This window comes from Crinia signifera, chromosome 1, assembly GCF_055691185.1.
Source record: "Crinia signifera chromosome 1, ASM5569118v1, whole genome shotgun sequence".
NCBI lineage: Eukaryota > Metazoa > Chordata > Amphibia > Anura > Myobatrachidae > Crinia > Crinia signifera.
The window spans coordinates 119,806,190-119,824,315 of record NC_139217.1 but is presented as its reverse complement, the minus strand read 5'-3'; the positions used below and the strand labels follow the sequence as shown (position 1 = coordinate 119,824,315).

The 18,126-nt window shown below is 42.1% G+C and overlaps 1 protein-coding gene across 8 annotated transcripts in view; it reads right to left on the bottom strand.

Annotated features, from left to right (window-relative positions):
• Window positions 1–18,126, bottom strand: part of RAPGEF2 (Rap guanine nucleotide exchange factor 2) — a 292,184-nt gene that overhangs the window by 101,894 nt on the left and 172,164 nt on the right. For 7 of the 8 annotated variants that reach the window (XM_083172580.1, XM_083172571.1, XM_083172617.1 and 4 more), the window contains exons 5-6: window positions 2,084–2,159; window positions 802–969 (exon numbers count right to left, since the gene is read on the bottom strand). In XM_083172580.1, coding sequence (XP_083028706.1) covers window positions 802–969; window positions 2,084–2,159 — 244 coding nt within the window. Of the gene's footprint in view, window positions 1–801; window positions 970–2,083; window positions 2,160–17,408; window positions 17,953–18,126 lie in introns of those variants that run through there. The other variant, XM_083172636.1, reaches the window with a different exon arrangement.

Below are 18,126 nucleotides of genomic sequence, written 5' to 3'. Positions count from 1 at the left end.
CTGACAACAAAAGCACAGAAACCAGCTCCACAAAGTACTGAAAGTGAAACTCATTCACCTGATACACCAAATGTAAATACATACACATATATATTACACATAAATGCCTAAAGTGTCTTTGACATTTCTATCTATAGATCTATGTACAAGTATTTGCATTTATTTGAACAAAGATCATGTTTTGACTACTAACAATATTATACGAATTGCAACATCATTTTTATTGTAGTTACAATGCAGTTACACACCTATATACACCAATGTGTGCCCTTAAAAGACAAAGCAATGAAGAAGCATCTAAACATCACATGCCTGTGTACATAAACAGCAAGTTAACATTGCAGGGAACATTCCACCGGAGGACTCTCTCCTACTAACTAGCTGGTTGCTGAATGTTATGCTACAGCAGAAAATTGAGTGGTACAGGAGCTATGATCACAGAGTATCTCTGAAATTAACTGCACAGCAAATGGAAAGGTTGTGAAAGAGGAGGAAGCGCACAGGTGTAGCCAGAGGTAGCACACATTCAGGAGATGCGCTCTCCAGGTACAGGTGCAGCTCGGCCAGTACAATTGCAGAATAGCAACACCTCTTAGAAAAATGATTATTTGTGCTCAAGAGCCATTATAGAAGAATGGGATAAATGGTCTGTCCTCCATTTAGTAAAGTTCCATATAAAGTATTGTAAATTAAATGCACGCTGAACATTTAAAAGGTCATTTGCACCAAAGCTACAGTTTTTTGCATGTTTTAGATCAAGCAACAGAATTGGTCAAGTAACATTTTTATTCAGTCACTTACTGTGTGATAGCCTCTCGGCAGCGGAGGTTTTCCAACTGGGTAAGAATCCACAGTATCAATAATGGTTTGTCGTTCTCCTTTCTGGTTGATCTTTCTGAATCTCCGGCGAGACTGCCGATGAGACGCTTGACGCTGGAAATACTCTTCATTCTCATCCATATAGTCCACCTTTGGAAAAAAAAAGAGTGACCTTTTTCAAAATAGTTTATACAGTTAGCAGGGAGGATCTTCAAAGCTTAGCTGCAAAGGTAGATGATAGCCGTTTCAGAGTATTTCACTAGGCCATTTGGAACAGCTAATTCAGGTACATAGGAGGCTATTATAGACTGACATTGTCTACACCCACCGTGCAACTAAACTAGGAACTTGGTGTAGACGCTTTCCTTATACCTCAGTGTTTCCATAACACCAAGCAGTCAGAACAGTTAGAACACACTTTTCTCCTTCCAGAGGCTACTGAATCTGTCCTTATCTACAGAAAGAAACCTGTGGTCACCGCTGTTTGGCTACCTCAACCTGTATTACAAAGCTATACAAATGCCAACAAGAATAGCGTATTCAAAGCAGCCGCTATTTCGGACAGCATTGGAGGCAGTTTCTGACAGAACAGATCCAACTTTAAAACTAGTCTGATCTGTTTTGATGGAAACGGCTGTGGATTGTCGGATTCTCGGCTGTTTTTTGACAATCTGCGGCCATTTTCACCAAACCTTGGACTTTCCAACACTTGACATTTGAAACATTGAATTCCGATTGTTGAGTTTGTCGAGAGAAACGAAAGCGGCCTGGGATTCTGACTGTTGGGCCATTACGACAGTCGGAATCCCAGATTGAATACCCCCCTATATCTTCATGAAGACACTGGCGTCCTGAAATAGCAACCAAAACCTAAAATGATTAGCTTTTAGAGTAAATTTAGACGAATACACATTTATACTTTGTTGCCCACTTTATGCATGCTATTATATGGCGCTTGCAGTATCGAGCCTAGGTTATATCTTGCTGCTGAATGAGGTTTATTTTTCAGCCTCTGAATTTCTAGCATTTGCTTAGAGTGATACTGTATGCACTGCAGTGCATTGTGAAGGTTTTGCCCTCAGGAAGGAAGTGGCCTGACTACTCCTTCTGGAATGCCAACATTCTTAGTAGGTTGCAGCCTCCACCCATCTCTGTGTAGTAATACAGAGCTAACATCCCAGATTTACTGAAGAAAAACCAGCATGTCTGCAACTAAACAGCAGCACAGTGAGCACAGTATGATAAGCATACAGCACAGACTTACCACAATCATTTCGGAGGGTTCCAGCACAATACATTCACAGCCACGCCTGAAGCTTCCTGCAGATCTCTTGCCAAAACTGTGGATACACCAAACAAAGGACAACATTGATTGAGTAAAAAATCTCTGCAGGAATGTAAAAACATGTACAGTCTATTCCTACATAACTAAGGCCATATGGATCAGTAATATACTAGAATAGCTGTACACAGTATGTGAGAAATTGCTCTCTGGTAACTGCAAGGTCTCCGAATTCCAAGGGCGAAGCTGCAATTGTGATTCCTGTTCACATGCTCTTCGACCATTATGCGGCAAGCATTTCGGTGCCTGAACAAATTGTTCCCAGAGAAAAAGTTTTTATAGACAGATGTTTGTTCTCAACACGCATGGTCTTACTGGCATAGCGCCAGTAAGCTCAGAATCAAAATAATGCTTCAAAAAGGACAACTAAAGCTAAAATATACTATTTCCTAAACTACCTAGAATTCAGACACCGCTTTACTTTATCTGCACAGTGGCTGAGAAGTATACAATGTCATTTTCCTTCATTAGTAAACATACCCTGATTGTGTGCTTCACTTGATCCCTGGCCGGTCAACTAGACTGCTTACAGTAGGTAACATAGTGTTATTGCTTAGACGCCATTGAATTGACATCACAGTTCGTTATCATGCTGCGCCACTGCTCTGGCCAGTGACGGAGGATCTAGAGCAGGGATTGGGAACCTTAGGCCCTCCAGCTGTTGTGGAATTACACATCCCAGCATGCCTTGTTACAGTTTTGCTATGTGGCCATGCTACAACTGTTGCAAGGCATGTTGGGATGTATAGTTCAACAACAGCTGGAGGTCCGAAGGTTTCCCATCCCTGCTATAGAGTATTATATCCTATGGAGTGGGTTTGCCGATGCCCAGAATAAGGACATGCGGCTCTAATGAAGCCTTCAATCATTCCCATTATTATGACAATAAGCACGCCTTCACACGCCTCAAAAATTAGGTGCACATTAAAGGCTGAATAGGCCTGCTTATTTCACATTGTGTAGCCAGCCCCCAGTCTAAAATCCTGATGGATCTGCTCATCTGATCTGGTCTGCACATAACATTTGTAGGAAACCATGACCAATCATTGTGCACACTTGTAGACAAAAACCATTAAAAAATGTCACGTTTAATGTATGCATTATCGGTGATGCATTAAAGTCATCTCACTGGACAATATTTATTACCAAAACTCGGGTCACCCATTATACAGAGGGGGACCTGGAATTAACCCTTCTCATAACCCAGGTCGAATTGCTGGATTGGTTGACATGGGTTGTATATATATGCTTTGGTGATTTCACACCGCACCTCGTCCCGGGTCAACGCATAACTAAACCGGCAAATACCTGGGTCCGAGGTGCGGTTTGGTAGGGGTATAAGATATATGGAGTAACAGTAAAGACCTTCCCAAAAAACATAAAACATCAGGAATCAGATGTTATAACAGTTCTGTTGGTAATAGGACCATAAAATAATTGTGATAGAATGCAATTTCTATCCCTTGGGAGTTCAATGTCTCTAATATTAGCATCTGCGGGTGTAAAATGCTGTAATATGTCCAGAAATAAAATACACCCCTCAGGTCTCACTAGATCCCACCATCGGAATGGAAATAAAACTCGATTATTGTGAAGTTTCATGTTACAGGTACTACATTTTTGCTTTTATAGACTAAGCTATTTTATTAAACTGTAGTATAACACGTGTCTCCTGACCTTTTTTTGTGGTATTTTTAGTCGAAACTGATAGAATGCCTTGTGCGCCAATAGTTATCCAGACACTCAAGGGGCAAGTTTACAGCTAAGCTGTTTGCATGTGAAATATACACATTTGTATAACTTGGGTGGAAAAAAATACTGAAAATCACGCAGTTTCTGTGGGGTGGGTCATATTACATAAAGAAGGTGCAAGCATTCAGACTACAGTAACTGGAACGAAATAATAAACATCACTAATAAAAAAAAAAAAAAACTAATTTTGTCACAAAATAGTCACATTCTGGAAGTTAACCTTTAGTTCTACAACTATTTCCACACAAGGACTTTCATCTCTAGCCAAAGTTCAGTTCACACCAATTGTCAAACATGATGATGCATGCAGATATTATGAACAGCATACATGTTTCTCAAAGCACAGAGCCATTCATTTGCAAAGCAAAGACAGAGAAAACGGCATGCTTTGCTGCTCAAAACTTTTAAATAACATATTTGCAGGTAACTTCTGGGGGTGGCAATAGCCCCTCATTTCGCACGTGCACACAAACGTTTATTTTATTAGGGATTTTTATTTTAAACAATCAATTACGTTATAATAAAAGTTAAACAGAGTACTATAAAGTTTATAACATGGTCATAAATGTTAATACTATCTGTAATGAAGACAATATTTTCCCAAGAAAAACTCTACTTTAAGGTTTAGGATTGTGACAGGCAAAGGAGCTTTTGTAGACACTATTGTGAACACTAGAAACAGGTTTCTGTCTTTCAGAGTGCAGCAGTACACTGTACAAAAGGCAACTCAAAATAGTGGGCCAGGAAACCCAAGGCAGCCATTACCCAGTGCAACCAGAGGCATTTCTCCACAGAAGGCCAGACATTGCTGTAGCTCCTGTACTAAAGCTCATATTATAAAAATATACACCTTTTATCAAATATATTTAAAGGAAGACACAGTCATACACAATGATAATGTCTCTAGGTTTGACACTCACACTTATTGACAACTCAACACAGAACCTTTAGTGTTCCGTAAAAAGCTCCTACAAATAAACAAAATACGAATAAAGCACACAATACACAGAAATGACTGCGGCTCACCCATTGTACTGAACAAAACAAACCGTTATAGATTTGCAAGAAAAGCCGATCGCTGGATCATATTTAGCTTGAAAAATCAGGACAGCGCCATCCGCAGAGCAAGAAAAATTACAGAGAATTTATAGCACTTTGTAACCAAATGTGACCCAACTCAACAAGAACCAATCAGGCCAGAGGATCGCACAAAGAGAACATAACAGAAAACAAATGTTACTATTGTAATACACAGAATCAAATAATCAATAAAACAAATAAATCTTCAGAGTATACAAATAATTTGCTTTCACTCTGGCCCAGCAAACTGATATATGTATATAATTCCCATGTCACTGTCAGAGACGTGACCACCTACTAATGGGAGTAGCAAGTGGGGGTGAGTGAAGGCAACAACCCCAGTGAAACAAATGTAGGCAGCATTACAAACTCAACTCCCAGGTATATATATGCCCAATGAAAAAGGGCTGGAGCAATCCTAGGTGGCAGTTTGCCAAAACAACCAAGAAACGATAAGGAATCGCTAACATGTAGGTCAATAAATACACAAATTTCTTGGCTCTTTAATAGATACTGATCCCCTAGATTTGGCTAGCAGGTTGTGTAATACAAAAGGGCAATCAATTCAGAAATACACATGTATTCTAGAAACTTGCTGTGCAGTCACTTAAATAAAGCAAATACACAATGTGACACTAGCTGCGTTAGTTAAGTAGCTGTACAAATACACATACTACGGTACCAACAGGTATAGCAAGTTTTTCCTGTACTTATCATCAGCACAATTATATAAATGTAGAAATGCAAAAGGTAATCCCTGGTCATCTCAATCTATGCATTTGTACACGATGGACAAATTTGTACACACTCACAAGAAATGTAGTCCTTCATTAAGCAAGAAAAGGACATTTGTCAGCAAAAGCAAGGCTTTGTGTGTTCACAGTGACATCACGTGAATGCCAATTAATGCAATGATGTGAGATTCAGCAAATTTTTACTCCTTCCAAGGAAAAAAGTCTATTCAAGTTTTTCACCAATGTGCACAAGGTTGCGGAGTCATTCCCCTTTCACACTGAAAACCAAATGACAAGGTGAAGCAGTTCTACCTGGAAATTTGCCAATCAACACAGGTCCTTTTACTGTGTGAAAGGATCAACCCGGGTCTCCGACCCTGGAATATACCAGGCTCGAAGACCCGGGCTAACCTTTCACACAGAAGAAACACCTGTGTTTATTCAGCAAATTACTGGGTTGAAATTTTTAACCCGGTAGTTTGCTGTTTAGTGTGAAAGGGTGTCAGACTGCTCCCTGCTAAGTGGATCAGCACTCTAAATGCCTGATTCTGAACTGATCGCACGGCTGCAAATTCGCATGTTGGGCAATTATCGATAGACTGCGTATAAATATGAATCATACCAAGCTCGTGCGAGGCCCTCCTGCAATGAAAGCCTGCTACTTTTTTAAGACGCTGCCGTTTCACAAGGTGACTGCCATGTGGCCAGCGATTGTGGGTGTTAACCAGCCATTTTCTGGGAGTTGTCAGGGAAATCGCAGACATGCCCAGTTGTTTGGAAGGAGGGTGTGCAATGCCAACTCCAGCCACGAACAGTGTGATACTATCGCAGCCGCTGAGCAAGTCATAGGCTACGCCCAGACTGCACACACTAGGAAAATCGTTTGATCTGAGCAGCTTGCAAATGGATTTGCAGGCGAATCCCCGATCCAGCTACTTTTTCGCAAGCTGTGCTAAGCCATTTGCAGCCTTGTAAAGGGTGGGGGGGAATGCGGTCGACCCACAGCAATGTGAATTATTAACGATATAGTGCATACACACTAAACAATATGCATAAAAAACATGGATAACCATAACGTTATCTTGCATATACTTAGAAAAATAGCCCAATCTGTTCCCAGCTTAACAGAGCATCCCTTTCAGGTAAATATACACAATTACCGATTGGCCGCTTGATGCGCGAGTCTTACATTACAACTAGGTGGACATTTGAATCGGCCCACTCAGCTGTGTTATCAACCCCCTGCATCAAGTGTACAGGCAGTCGTCAGACCACCACTACACACGGGAAGATTCACCGATATATCCTTAGAAATGCTGCACAGCCAACGTGATAAACAGACATATTGGGGTACAAAAAGGCAAAGCTCAACAAAGAGCAGTGTATTCCAACCTCAGTCCTCAAGGCACACAAATAGACCAGATTTTAAGGTTAGAGGACAGATGGTTCAACCAAAATAATTGAGGTACTAATTAAGTCACATGTGCTAAAGTATGGCTATCCTTAAAACCTGATCTGTTTTCTAATAACCAGGTGCTTGGCTTGTTTTATTGTGTAGACATGAGTGTTTCGGTAAAAAGTCAATGAAACTTTCAGTTATCTGTTTGAACAATCTCGATAATCTGTTCAAATTTCTACAGTGTATTCTGATTACTTTATCTCCTTGTGGGTGGTCATATACAGAGTCACAATCTGTGCAACGTGTGACACAAATGCTGTGCACTTCCAGTGGCAGAAAAATAGTTTGTTGGTTCTACCAAATGAAATGGCACCGTGTGTATGCTCTGCTTTAGTGTGCCTTGAGGACCAAGGTTGGGCAACACTGATTGGGCATCCCACATCTCAATCGGTCCATTGAATGTAACAGGCTGATCACATGACACACTTGAAAATATGACCATTAGCACGCCAGACATTATATTACCTGGCCAATCATTTACTGGTGTAAATGTTAGGTCAGTTTTAGTGTTATGAAAAAAATGGTAACAAAATAAATAGTGTCTGGGTGACCAGAATTCAAGCTGAAACTACTGATTATATCACACACACACAAATACTTATAAATGGAGTCATTATTTATTTTGAAAGATAAAAATATTATCCAAACATTTCTTGTGGCTGATTCCATTTAATAAAGCGTTTGAACACGGCACCTCCTTCTGTGGCTCACGTATGTAAACAGTTACGCCCTGGGAAAGGCGGCTGCATCTAATCATCAAGCAGACTGTTGTAGTGAGGAGTCTGAAAAAGTCTGTCCCAAGTATAGAGTATGGGTATATAACTAGGTATGCAGTACGGGATGCAGTCACTTTTCCGGCAGCCGGAATCCCGCCGGTCAAAATCCTGACCACCGAAATCTCAGCATTTTGTGCCTGTGGGTGTCCACGACACCCATAGAGGGCGAAAAAATTAGTGTGCCAAGCGTAGCGAGGCACTGGGCCCGCTGCATGGGGGGGGGGGGAGCCACGTCTCCCCCTTGTCGGGATTTCAGCGGTCGGGATTTTGACCGCCAGGATTCCATACCAACTCCTGCAGTACAGGGTATGTGCATGTTGCAAGACTGTCTTACCTATACCAGCATCTTCCAAGTTCGCTGCATTTACCCAGGTGACGTCAGCTCCTTGTGTGCAAAGTTTTTGTTTAAGTTTGTGAAAATTCAGATCTTGATGTTTAAAGACAGGGCTGTTGAGCTAGAATACTATTAAAAAATGCATGAGCGCAGATTTTTAGTGCAGCACATTCTCCTTGACCTCATTCTGACAAAATCTAGGGAACTTCCTTCATCAATACATACTTTGAGCTTTTCTAATGCAGCTGCAGCCCTTTCAACTAAAGCTTCTCTTGAGCCAAAGATAGTTTTTGTAGCTGTGCATTCAAATCAGATAACTCTCGGGCGCTACACATATCTTATGCCGTACTTTTCACGATTACAACAGAACTTCACAGCTTAGCAGAAATTTCAAAAACAAGCAACAGAAGGAAAGCTGTGACTACGTCGGTAGGACCCAACAAGTCCGTAAATTATCGATGAGAGGTTGACAAATTAAGATCAAACCACCCTGCTTAGCAAGTACTCTCATTGGTATCCAGAGCTTAACAAGAAAGATAGAATATACACGGTACTTGTGGATTATCACATCGCCCATCGCATCACATACCACTAAATAAGGTATGCGATTTTCGTGTCAAGATGGAAAAATGTACAATTAAATATCGCATCGCATGCCAGCAAATGGCATGCAATATTTAATTGTACAAGCACCCTGATTGGTGGATACAATGTTAAATTCCCCCAGAATGTTAAATGCCTCCCACCCCCCATTGTCAACCCCACTATGAACATCAACCCGAAGCGTGGCGAGCACAGCGGCGGTACGCGTCGTCCGACTTTTTCATACCCCCACTATCCATGTCGGCGTGGAGTAGATTTTAGATAGTGTGGCGAGCGCAGTGAGCCACTGCGCCCCGCGAGGGGACGCGGAATATGAGCCCGAAGCGTGGGGAGTGCAGTGTGCCCCGCGAGGGGACGCGGAATACATGTGAAGTCATCCGCGTCCACTCGCCCATCTAAAATCAACTCCACGCCAACATGGATAGTGGGGGTATGAAACTGTCGGAGGACGCGTACTGCCGCCCCTCGCTGTGCTCGCCATGCTTCGGGTTGGCGTTCATAGTGGGGGTGGCGTTGACAATGGGGGCGCATTTAACATTAATATTATATATATATATATAATTGGGGGAATCCTCACCCTCCTCTGACAGCGAGGATACCCCTGGAACGTAGAATAGGGTGAGCAACCGGTGCGGGGATTAAACGGCGATGGATCGATAGTTTCTGGTGATCACCACCGTTTAACCCCCTGGCTGGCAGCATTGAATACAACCCACTATGTTCAACTAAACCAGACCATAATAAGAGAGATCAATTGAATTTCGCCCTGTGAGCTCCCTTCACTTTAGCCAAGAGATCTGGAATACAGCCCTTTAAATAACAACATTTTATTTAAAAAAATCATTGGTTTATAGAGCTGCCTAACTGAATTATCAGCCTACAATAAGGTCTAAAAGGGCAGCGGGAGAGAGAGTACTGGAAATAGTGGAAAATGTTTTTATTCTCAATTTTTTTTCCATATGTATTTTATGCAGTTCAAAACACACATTCAGTTTTATATGCATAACTGCTGCTTTAGAAAAAATGTTTCTTGCTGTTTTCTCTTGCTACCCAGTGAGCTGCAATGTTTTATGTACACAGTACCTTCTATTCTAAATCCAACTATGTTACCCATGTAAAGTCATTTGTGTTGAGGTCATATTAGGTAGAGGCCGAGGCCTAAATAACCAGTCTAGGATTTATTACCCTGGGTGTGGAGGGAATACAGTAAAACGCTAATGCCTTAAGCAAAAAACTGTTTGTGATTACCAGTGGTTAAACGCCAGGCTACAAACTGCATTAAACGTCCATACTCAGGGTATACAATCTGTAGAGGTTTAGAAACATTGAAAAATAATAAAATAAAGTGTTCCCTTTATTACCATTCAATATCGCTAAAATAATTTCTCCTGCACATTCCAGAGTCATACTCCCTTTCTAAACCCGGTAAAAGCTTCTGGAAACCATAGGCGCAAGAGAAGCTACCACTCAAAGAAAGAGCTGCTTTATAATTAAAAGACTCAAAGACGAAACATTGAAGCTCACTCAAAGAACAGTGGAGACATCCTACAGCTTAAAATGGAAAGGGCAAAGGGCAAGTATCTGACCTGGCAGTGAGAAAGTTGGCCACAATTAGTTGAACAGGAGTCAGTGCTGTACTCAGCAATAAATGCATCTACTGGCTACTGCCATAAACAACCTCCCAACACCACTGACATTATAGCATGTTGGGGGGGAATTCTATGGGCGATAGTCAACTGTTATATCACACCTGATCAATAGATCTCAATCAAACAAAGTGCATGGAAGATGTAATGAGGGTTCTCAAACTTGGTCCTCAGGACCCCACACAGTTCACGTTTTCCAGGTCACCAGGCAGGTGCATTCAGTACTCATTGACACACGTTAAAAGATCCACAGGTGGAGCAAATTATTTCACTTGTGATTCTGTGAGGAGACCTGCAAACATGCTGTGTGGGCGCCTGAGGAGTGAGTTAGACAACCTATTTATGTAGTGGAATGGAAGATGCAAAGCATCAACATGCAGGCAATTATATACAAGCAGGGCCCTCCTACATCTATGTCTGTTAGTTTCTACCTTGTTTGTTTTATTACTGTTGTTTCCAATTGTAAAGCGGCAACAGAATAAGCTGCGCTATATTAGAAACTGTAAAATATATATATATATATATATATATATATATATATATATATATATATATATATATATATATATCTTTCACTTTGGACACAGAGGAGAACACTACTGCTGGTGATACCGGGAATCTTATTTGTTCCCTTGAAAAATTGAATTTTATCTCTAAAGACCGTAAAATTATCTATCCATTGGAGAAAAAATTCTGTACTAATACCATATTTATACCAGAAATAAAACAATTAATTGATATTCGTCAGTCTTTTCTTAAAGAAGAGTGAATATGGATCAGTAAACAGACCTCATAGTAAAGTTAGAGCACACCCAGTGGAGAGCTCATTCATTCCTGAGCCACTAACAATAATACCAATACTGACAATTATTCATTGTTGAAATAAGGAGAAACCCCCTATACAGATCAATAAAGATATTTGTAAAGCACCCCTGATGAAGTCTTGTAGTGAGACGAAACGCATCAGGCTTTTGTACACATCCACTATCTAAAAGAAAATCCTCTGTTAAGAAACTACTGTGTGAAAAATTACTTGTTTTAAAAAGTGTTTTTTAAAATAAATGTTTTATATTTGAGAAATGTGTCTATGGATGTTTTGAGATAGGAAAGAATTATAATTACAATTACTGGGCGCTATATAGCACTATTGTGGTGGTAATTGATTGTTGCAGCCTTACAAATATATATATATATATATATATATATATATATATATATATATATATATATATATATATATATATACACACACACACACACATACACTCACACACACACACACACACACACACACACATATACGTGATAGATATACAAATAGAGCCATTGTCTGAACGGTTTGTCTAGCTGAGAAAGTCAGCATAAGGCAGTGGTGGAGTGAATATTGATCTGACCTCAAACAAACCTTCATAACAGACATAAGGGGCCTGATTCAGATATTGTTGGAGATACTATCACTGCTGCTTACATGAACGCAGCATCAATAGCACTATATGTTAATGCAGCAGGCAGGATCACGGCTCCTTCTTGCATTAGTGATTCAAGCTGCGGCCAGACAGAAATCTCCATCATCCAACAGAGATCATGGCCCTATCAATCTGCCACATCATTGGCGACAAGCCTTCATTTTGGGAACTAGACCATTGCTGCCCCCCCCCCCCCCCCTCCACCATTAAATCGCCGGAGACGGCCCATCACTAACAGTCGGCTGCTGATCTGTGTCAGACATTGCAGACCCGTACTGCTCCTACCAGGCGCTACTTTTCTGCATGCGCCACTAATCAGTCAGCACCTGAATAAGAACAATGTTGTGCTCTGAGTATATAAAGGTGTGAGGGGATTCTGATTTTTACAGGTATCCTAGACAATTTTCTTTGCCCTCATATGGTAGACCCTTGCTAAGGTCAGAAATACACAACAGCAGGTAACATCAGCCTGCCTAAATTAGACAGGAAAACATACAGGGCCTGATTCAGAGGTGGAGGCAATTGCAGCCACTGAAGCGACTTCTTCTGGGTTTGCATCTGCATTAATATGCAAATGCTAGTTTGAGCCCTCCCACTGTGTAGTTGACTGCACCGCAATTGGCAAGACCTGTGACACACACTTTTAATGCACATGATTGGTATAACACACTACAGCCTCTGGAAAGCGCAGTGTCTCCCGTCTGATAGGATGGCTAATCATAGCCTCTGTGGGTGCAGTACTGCACCTGAGAATGCAGCTGCTTGAACCGACGCTCCCGTTACATGCCCATACAGTAACTTTATTTGCATTCAATGCGGAACACTAAAATTGATTTTCAGGCACCAGCAACTAGGTGACACCCCTAGAGCAGCAATTTAACTGTTCAACCACTGCCGGCGCCAACATTGCTACTCACCGGCTTTTGAGGTGGAGAGCAGAAAGGTGTGAAAATTCCATAGCTAAGGTGCCTAGATGACTTTTCTCATTGTGGGGACTACTTTAGATGGGATTAGCCTGTATTTGCAGCAAAACCCCACCTATTTGGGTACTTAGGAAGTAACAGGTGCGTAGTTAGAGCTCCTCTGATGGGAGCCCAAAAAAGCAACTGAATCGCCCCCTGTGCATGGTGATCCAGAAAAGGGCAAAGAAAATCCCCAAAACATCTACCAATTTAACCTCCTAAGGCAAGGGGTGTAAATAGATCTTTGTGGGCCCAGAGCAAATATGCCAAATTATTCACATTATGCCTCAGTGTTGTGTCCATAATCTACATCATGCACACAGTATTGCGTGTAAAGCACATTAGGCCATTGAGTTGTGTCCTTAATTCACGTTATGTCACAATATTTCTGCCTGAAATACACATTGTGCCAGAGTTGTGTTCTACACTAAACTTCCAGATTGTACACAATATAGTCAAATTTGGCTTGCCTACACAGTGCATTTTATTCTTGATATACCGATCCTACGAGGCCACACGTCGGCATCACAAGCTGTATATACACGGTGTGATTTGTGCTAACTTTCTTCCGATTTTGACTATAGTCAAAATCGGAATCTCAAATTGCGTGTGTGCACCTTATCATTGTATTTTGAATGATCAGCAGGAGAGCTCGTTTGCAAAATCAAGAACAACAAAGGTGACCCTTGTGGTAATTTCAGATCGTCTGCCCAGCCAATAAACCACCAGACACATGGAAGATATGGCCATAAGGACTATGGTCAAACCTACCACATCTACTTATGTTATCATCCAGCAAAATGATGTAATTACTACTATGGGTACCCAAACAGACCTGCCTCACATACAAACAAAAGACAAGCTATAAACTGAAACATCTCAACTATTTAAACAAAACATTCCTTTATTACCTAACTGAATGCATTCATTGTGAAAGCTTCCAAGTGTCTGACTACATGTGACACAGTCATGGAAAAGGAAGTCCGTATCATACATCATACTCTAAAAATTTAAAGAGGAACACCACAAAGTATGGCTTTCTCTGCACATTTCCCAGTGTTACCTTAAGTTACACAAATAGTGCAGCTGAACATTTTTTGACATAATAATATATATATATATGATGTAAAAATAAGTACAATAAATAAAGCACCCACTGAATAAAATTGCTGCAATTACCACCAGCGTAACAGTCTTGTGCGCCAGTCTGTGCTATGTACAATTCAGGGAAGAAATGAGCCACTATTTGGCAGCATCACATGTGCTAGTAAAATAAATAAATAAATGACACCTACTGCAACAAAAACAAATTGACTTTACTTCTCTAAACCAGTAAACAAACAGAACATCAACCCAAGCAGCTCACTGCTTTCAGTCACCTAAATACATATAAACCAATTAGAAGTTTAAAAAGGATGTAAACCGGTAAACAAATATCCAGCAGTGATGAATTTACACAATAATAAAGAGAAACTTTTTTTGGTGTACTTGCATGCTATAATAAACTCAATAATGCATAGAACAAATGACTTTCACCTCAGATAAATCACTTTCCCATGTTGTGCTGTCACACAGATAAGGTGGGATTAACAATAAGGTGGGGTTAATAATGACTACATTACAGTCACTTAGTACTGCAGAGGCAGCTGCCCTGCCCTTTCCTAGCACACAAGACACAACAAGTGATGGGATGGTTTTAGTGGAGATAAGGAGTGATTCACAAGGCAAGTCCCTTCTTGGGGCATACACTGTACACTGTTAAAAGTCTGTTCTGCTTCCTCTCAAGCACACATAGCAGTAAATTGCACACATACTTTCATATTTTATATCAAGTGCACAGGCCACAACACATACTCTGGGATATTTACAACCTGAGGGCCTGCAGGTTTCCCCATGACAACAACGTACAAGTACAGTATAACAAGTAATCAAAACTGTTCCCTGCTAAAACAATAGATGAAACCCTGTGGTCAGTGTTTGCAAAGAAATTCAGGATTTTCTGAAAGCCTCTCTGCAGCAAACCATGCAACATTTCTAGGAAACATTTAAGTTCTATTAATATATGTTGTATGTGGAGATTATTACGGTTTGTGAATGCTGCAGGAGACGTTGAATGGTATCCAGATGGCTGAAAGACAATGGGGTCGCTTCAATTCAGCATGCTGTGAATTGTGCCGGGAGGGAGCTCCCGCGGCTATTCAAATCAGCACGCTGTTGTGTTGGAGACTGCGGTACTCTCGGGTGTTTAGTCACGAGAACCAGCATTCTCACACATAAGGGCCCTACCATGATCCTTTGCACAGGAGGGACGCAAGCAGCAATCAACTAGTAGGACTTAACAGGGCGCTGAAGTTCCCTCCCCGCGCTATTCACAGCCATCGGAATGGAATAGACACCTATGTCTTGGCCGACAGGCAACAGGTCAACACCAAAAATTTAGACCTCCACAAGGTTGGCAAAAAGGTCAACATTTACATGGCTGTCACATGAAAAGGTCGTTTTTCGTGATCGGTTTTCTTTAATCTTTTTTCATACTTAACTATGCGTGTGGACTCCTGGCATGAAGCATGCCAAGTCAAGTGAGCCATGCGAGGAGACGCTGTACACTAAAATGGGGTCTGCGTGCTCATGGGTAGACACTGACCCTCTAAACATGAAAATCAACCTTTTTGTGTGTCAACGTTTCCCATGTCGACCTTCTGTCAATGTCTACTATGTGTATTTCATCCTAATGACTATCGACCTAGACATGGTCTGTGAGTTATAGGACACCCCAGGAGAAGGTCCTCTGGGAAGTGCCTGTTGTACAGGTCCATGTCATTTTCTGGGACAAATCAGCATTAAAGCACACATACCACTTGCGCAAAATGTAATATAATCTTTTGTGTCCGAAAAAATATGCTGTACCTCCTACAGTGGAGAAAGGTTAGCAGTCTAGTATATACGGTTATACAGCCCGAGAAATCAGACATTGATTCCCAGCATGCTCGACTTGCAGGAAGCTTTCAGAGAGCCTGTAAATAGACAGCATGACTGGCAGTCCTGTATTGTGGGTGGACACTTTCCATTCATACTCTTACCAGCAGCAACCCTCCCCTAACCAGTCACCTATACGGGTGGGCAATGAGTAGCAGGCTTGCACTCTTGTCTCTTAAAGTCCATTAAAAGACAAATGAATAAAGGGGAATAGAATGACAATTTTCCTTGTAAGGTAGAACTTAGTCCTCCTATATGCTTTTACAGTACACACAGTCAAGCATTTTGCATGGCAGAATTGAGAGAACCTGGCTACAGCAGGGCGATACAATGGCCTTCCGCACACTTCTGACTTAAGTTGCATACATACTAGACTATTTTTGCTAATGATATATAGTTAATGATATTTTATCTAGTGTATACGCACTATATTGTTAATGAAGCGCACTCCTGCAGGTCATCAATAATGTCCTCTGTACATGCAGGACGAAGGAGGATATCGCTAGGCAGAGTCATGCTCCAGAATACAACATGGCCCCCGCTTGTCGCTTAACGGCATATCAGCAAGTGTGTACGCACTCGCTGATGGCGCCACCCATGCTCCCGATATTTCTGGGTACACAAACCATCATAGATGTACCCAGCTTTACTGTACACACAGCATTGCTGACCATATCAGTGATATGGCACCCATAACAGGTTATGTGACTCATGTAGCACTGAGAAACTGACCGCAAGATTAGGTATAATAATATGGAGCCTACCATGTACCACATTTAATATGTACTTATATTTGTTGTTTAACAGGATTAGATAAGGCAGTAGAGGGAAACATCATTTAGATGTGGACAGAGTAGCGGCTTATGCAGAAGTGCAGCAGTGACTGTGCAGGTCAGCAACATCGGTTGAACTTTGGCATCAGACGGTCAGTGACCGACAGTCTGAATTTGTTTGGAGGTGGAGAGTGGGTCAATAGCTTCCATTTCTCCAAATGCCTGCCAGTTGCTGCTGTTAGTGGGGTGGGATCTCAGTCACAGGATGCAGATAGGTAGGACGCTTGAGTGACACTAAGTTGAGAGCATATTGGATTTGCCAGTATATTTGTGGCATGTCGGAAGGCACCCGAGCACTCCAATCATGGGGAGAATATACAAACTCCACACAATTAGGACCATGGTGGTCATCAAAACCAAGATCTCAGTGTCAAGAGGCAGTAATGCTAACCATTACATGCAGACTAACTGCTGAATAACAGGGTGCAAAAGGAAAACACGTATGGAACCATTAAAAGAACATGAATGCTCTTTTCACAAACCAAACGAGTGACAAAAAACGACAGAATGTGCATTACACTGTATACATTATAGTGTACATAACTGTGCGATGGTCAGGCACTTGGAGTGGTGGCTTATACAATGATGGTGCGCCCATAGAAGTGACAGGAGACACATGCACTTACCCAGGACTGTAATGCACAGCTGCAGGGACTCTCATTCACCTCTTCTTGGTTCCTCTACTGTTCTCCTTTAATAACAAGTACAATGTGTTCCCCGGCGAGAGGCTGCACATGTCAGTCAGTCAGTCTGGCATGCTGCTGGTAATTCCATGGCCACCTCCCAAGCTCCTGCATTACACCCTCGGCCAGTGTGACATGTCAGATCCCCAGCACTCTAGCACACGTATGCGACTCTCTCCGCGCACATCTCCGACAGAGAAAGTTTTCCTTCAGCGACGAGAGTCCGATCCACCGGGTGCAAACTCTGTACACGCAGCAGCAGCAGCCGGTCTCCTCCAGCCCAGCTCTCCTAGACAGGACGCACGGACGGAGCTGTGGTTACTCCCTACAGGAGGAGTGCGGAGCAGGGCGTTGCTGCAGGCTGGCCCGTATTCCCATGGAGTAAGACAGAAGCTCCCGCTGCTGGCTGTCCCTCACTCAGGGCCTCCGCTCACACATTCCTCCGCTGCACGTCAGCCCGCTCCGGAATGTGACTGCTCCGGCCTGGAATGTGGAAGCTGCAGCTTCGTGCCCCCAACCCCCACTCATCATCATCATCATCCGGGGAGGGGGAGGGGTGTCCCAGTCACCTCTCAGCTGGGAGGGACAGGGGAGGGCCGGTCGCACACCTGTGACTGCTGCAAGTGGCTCTGCCTCATCTATACCATCTTCACTGTATTCC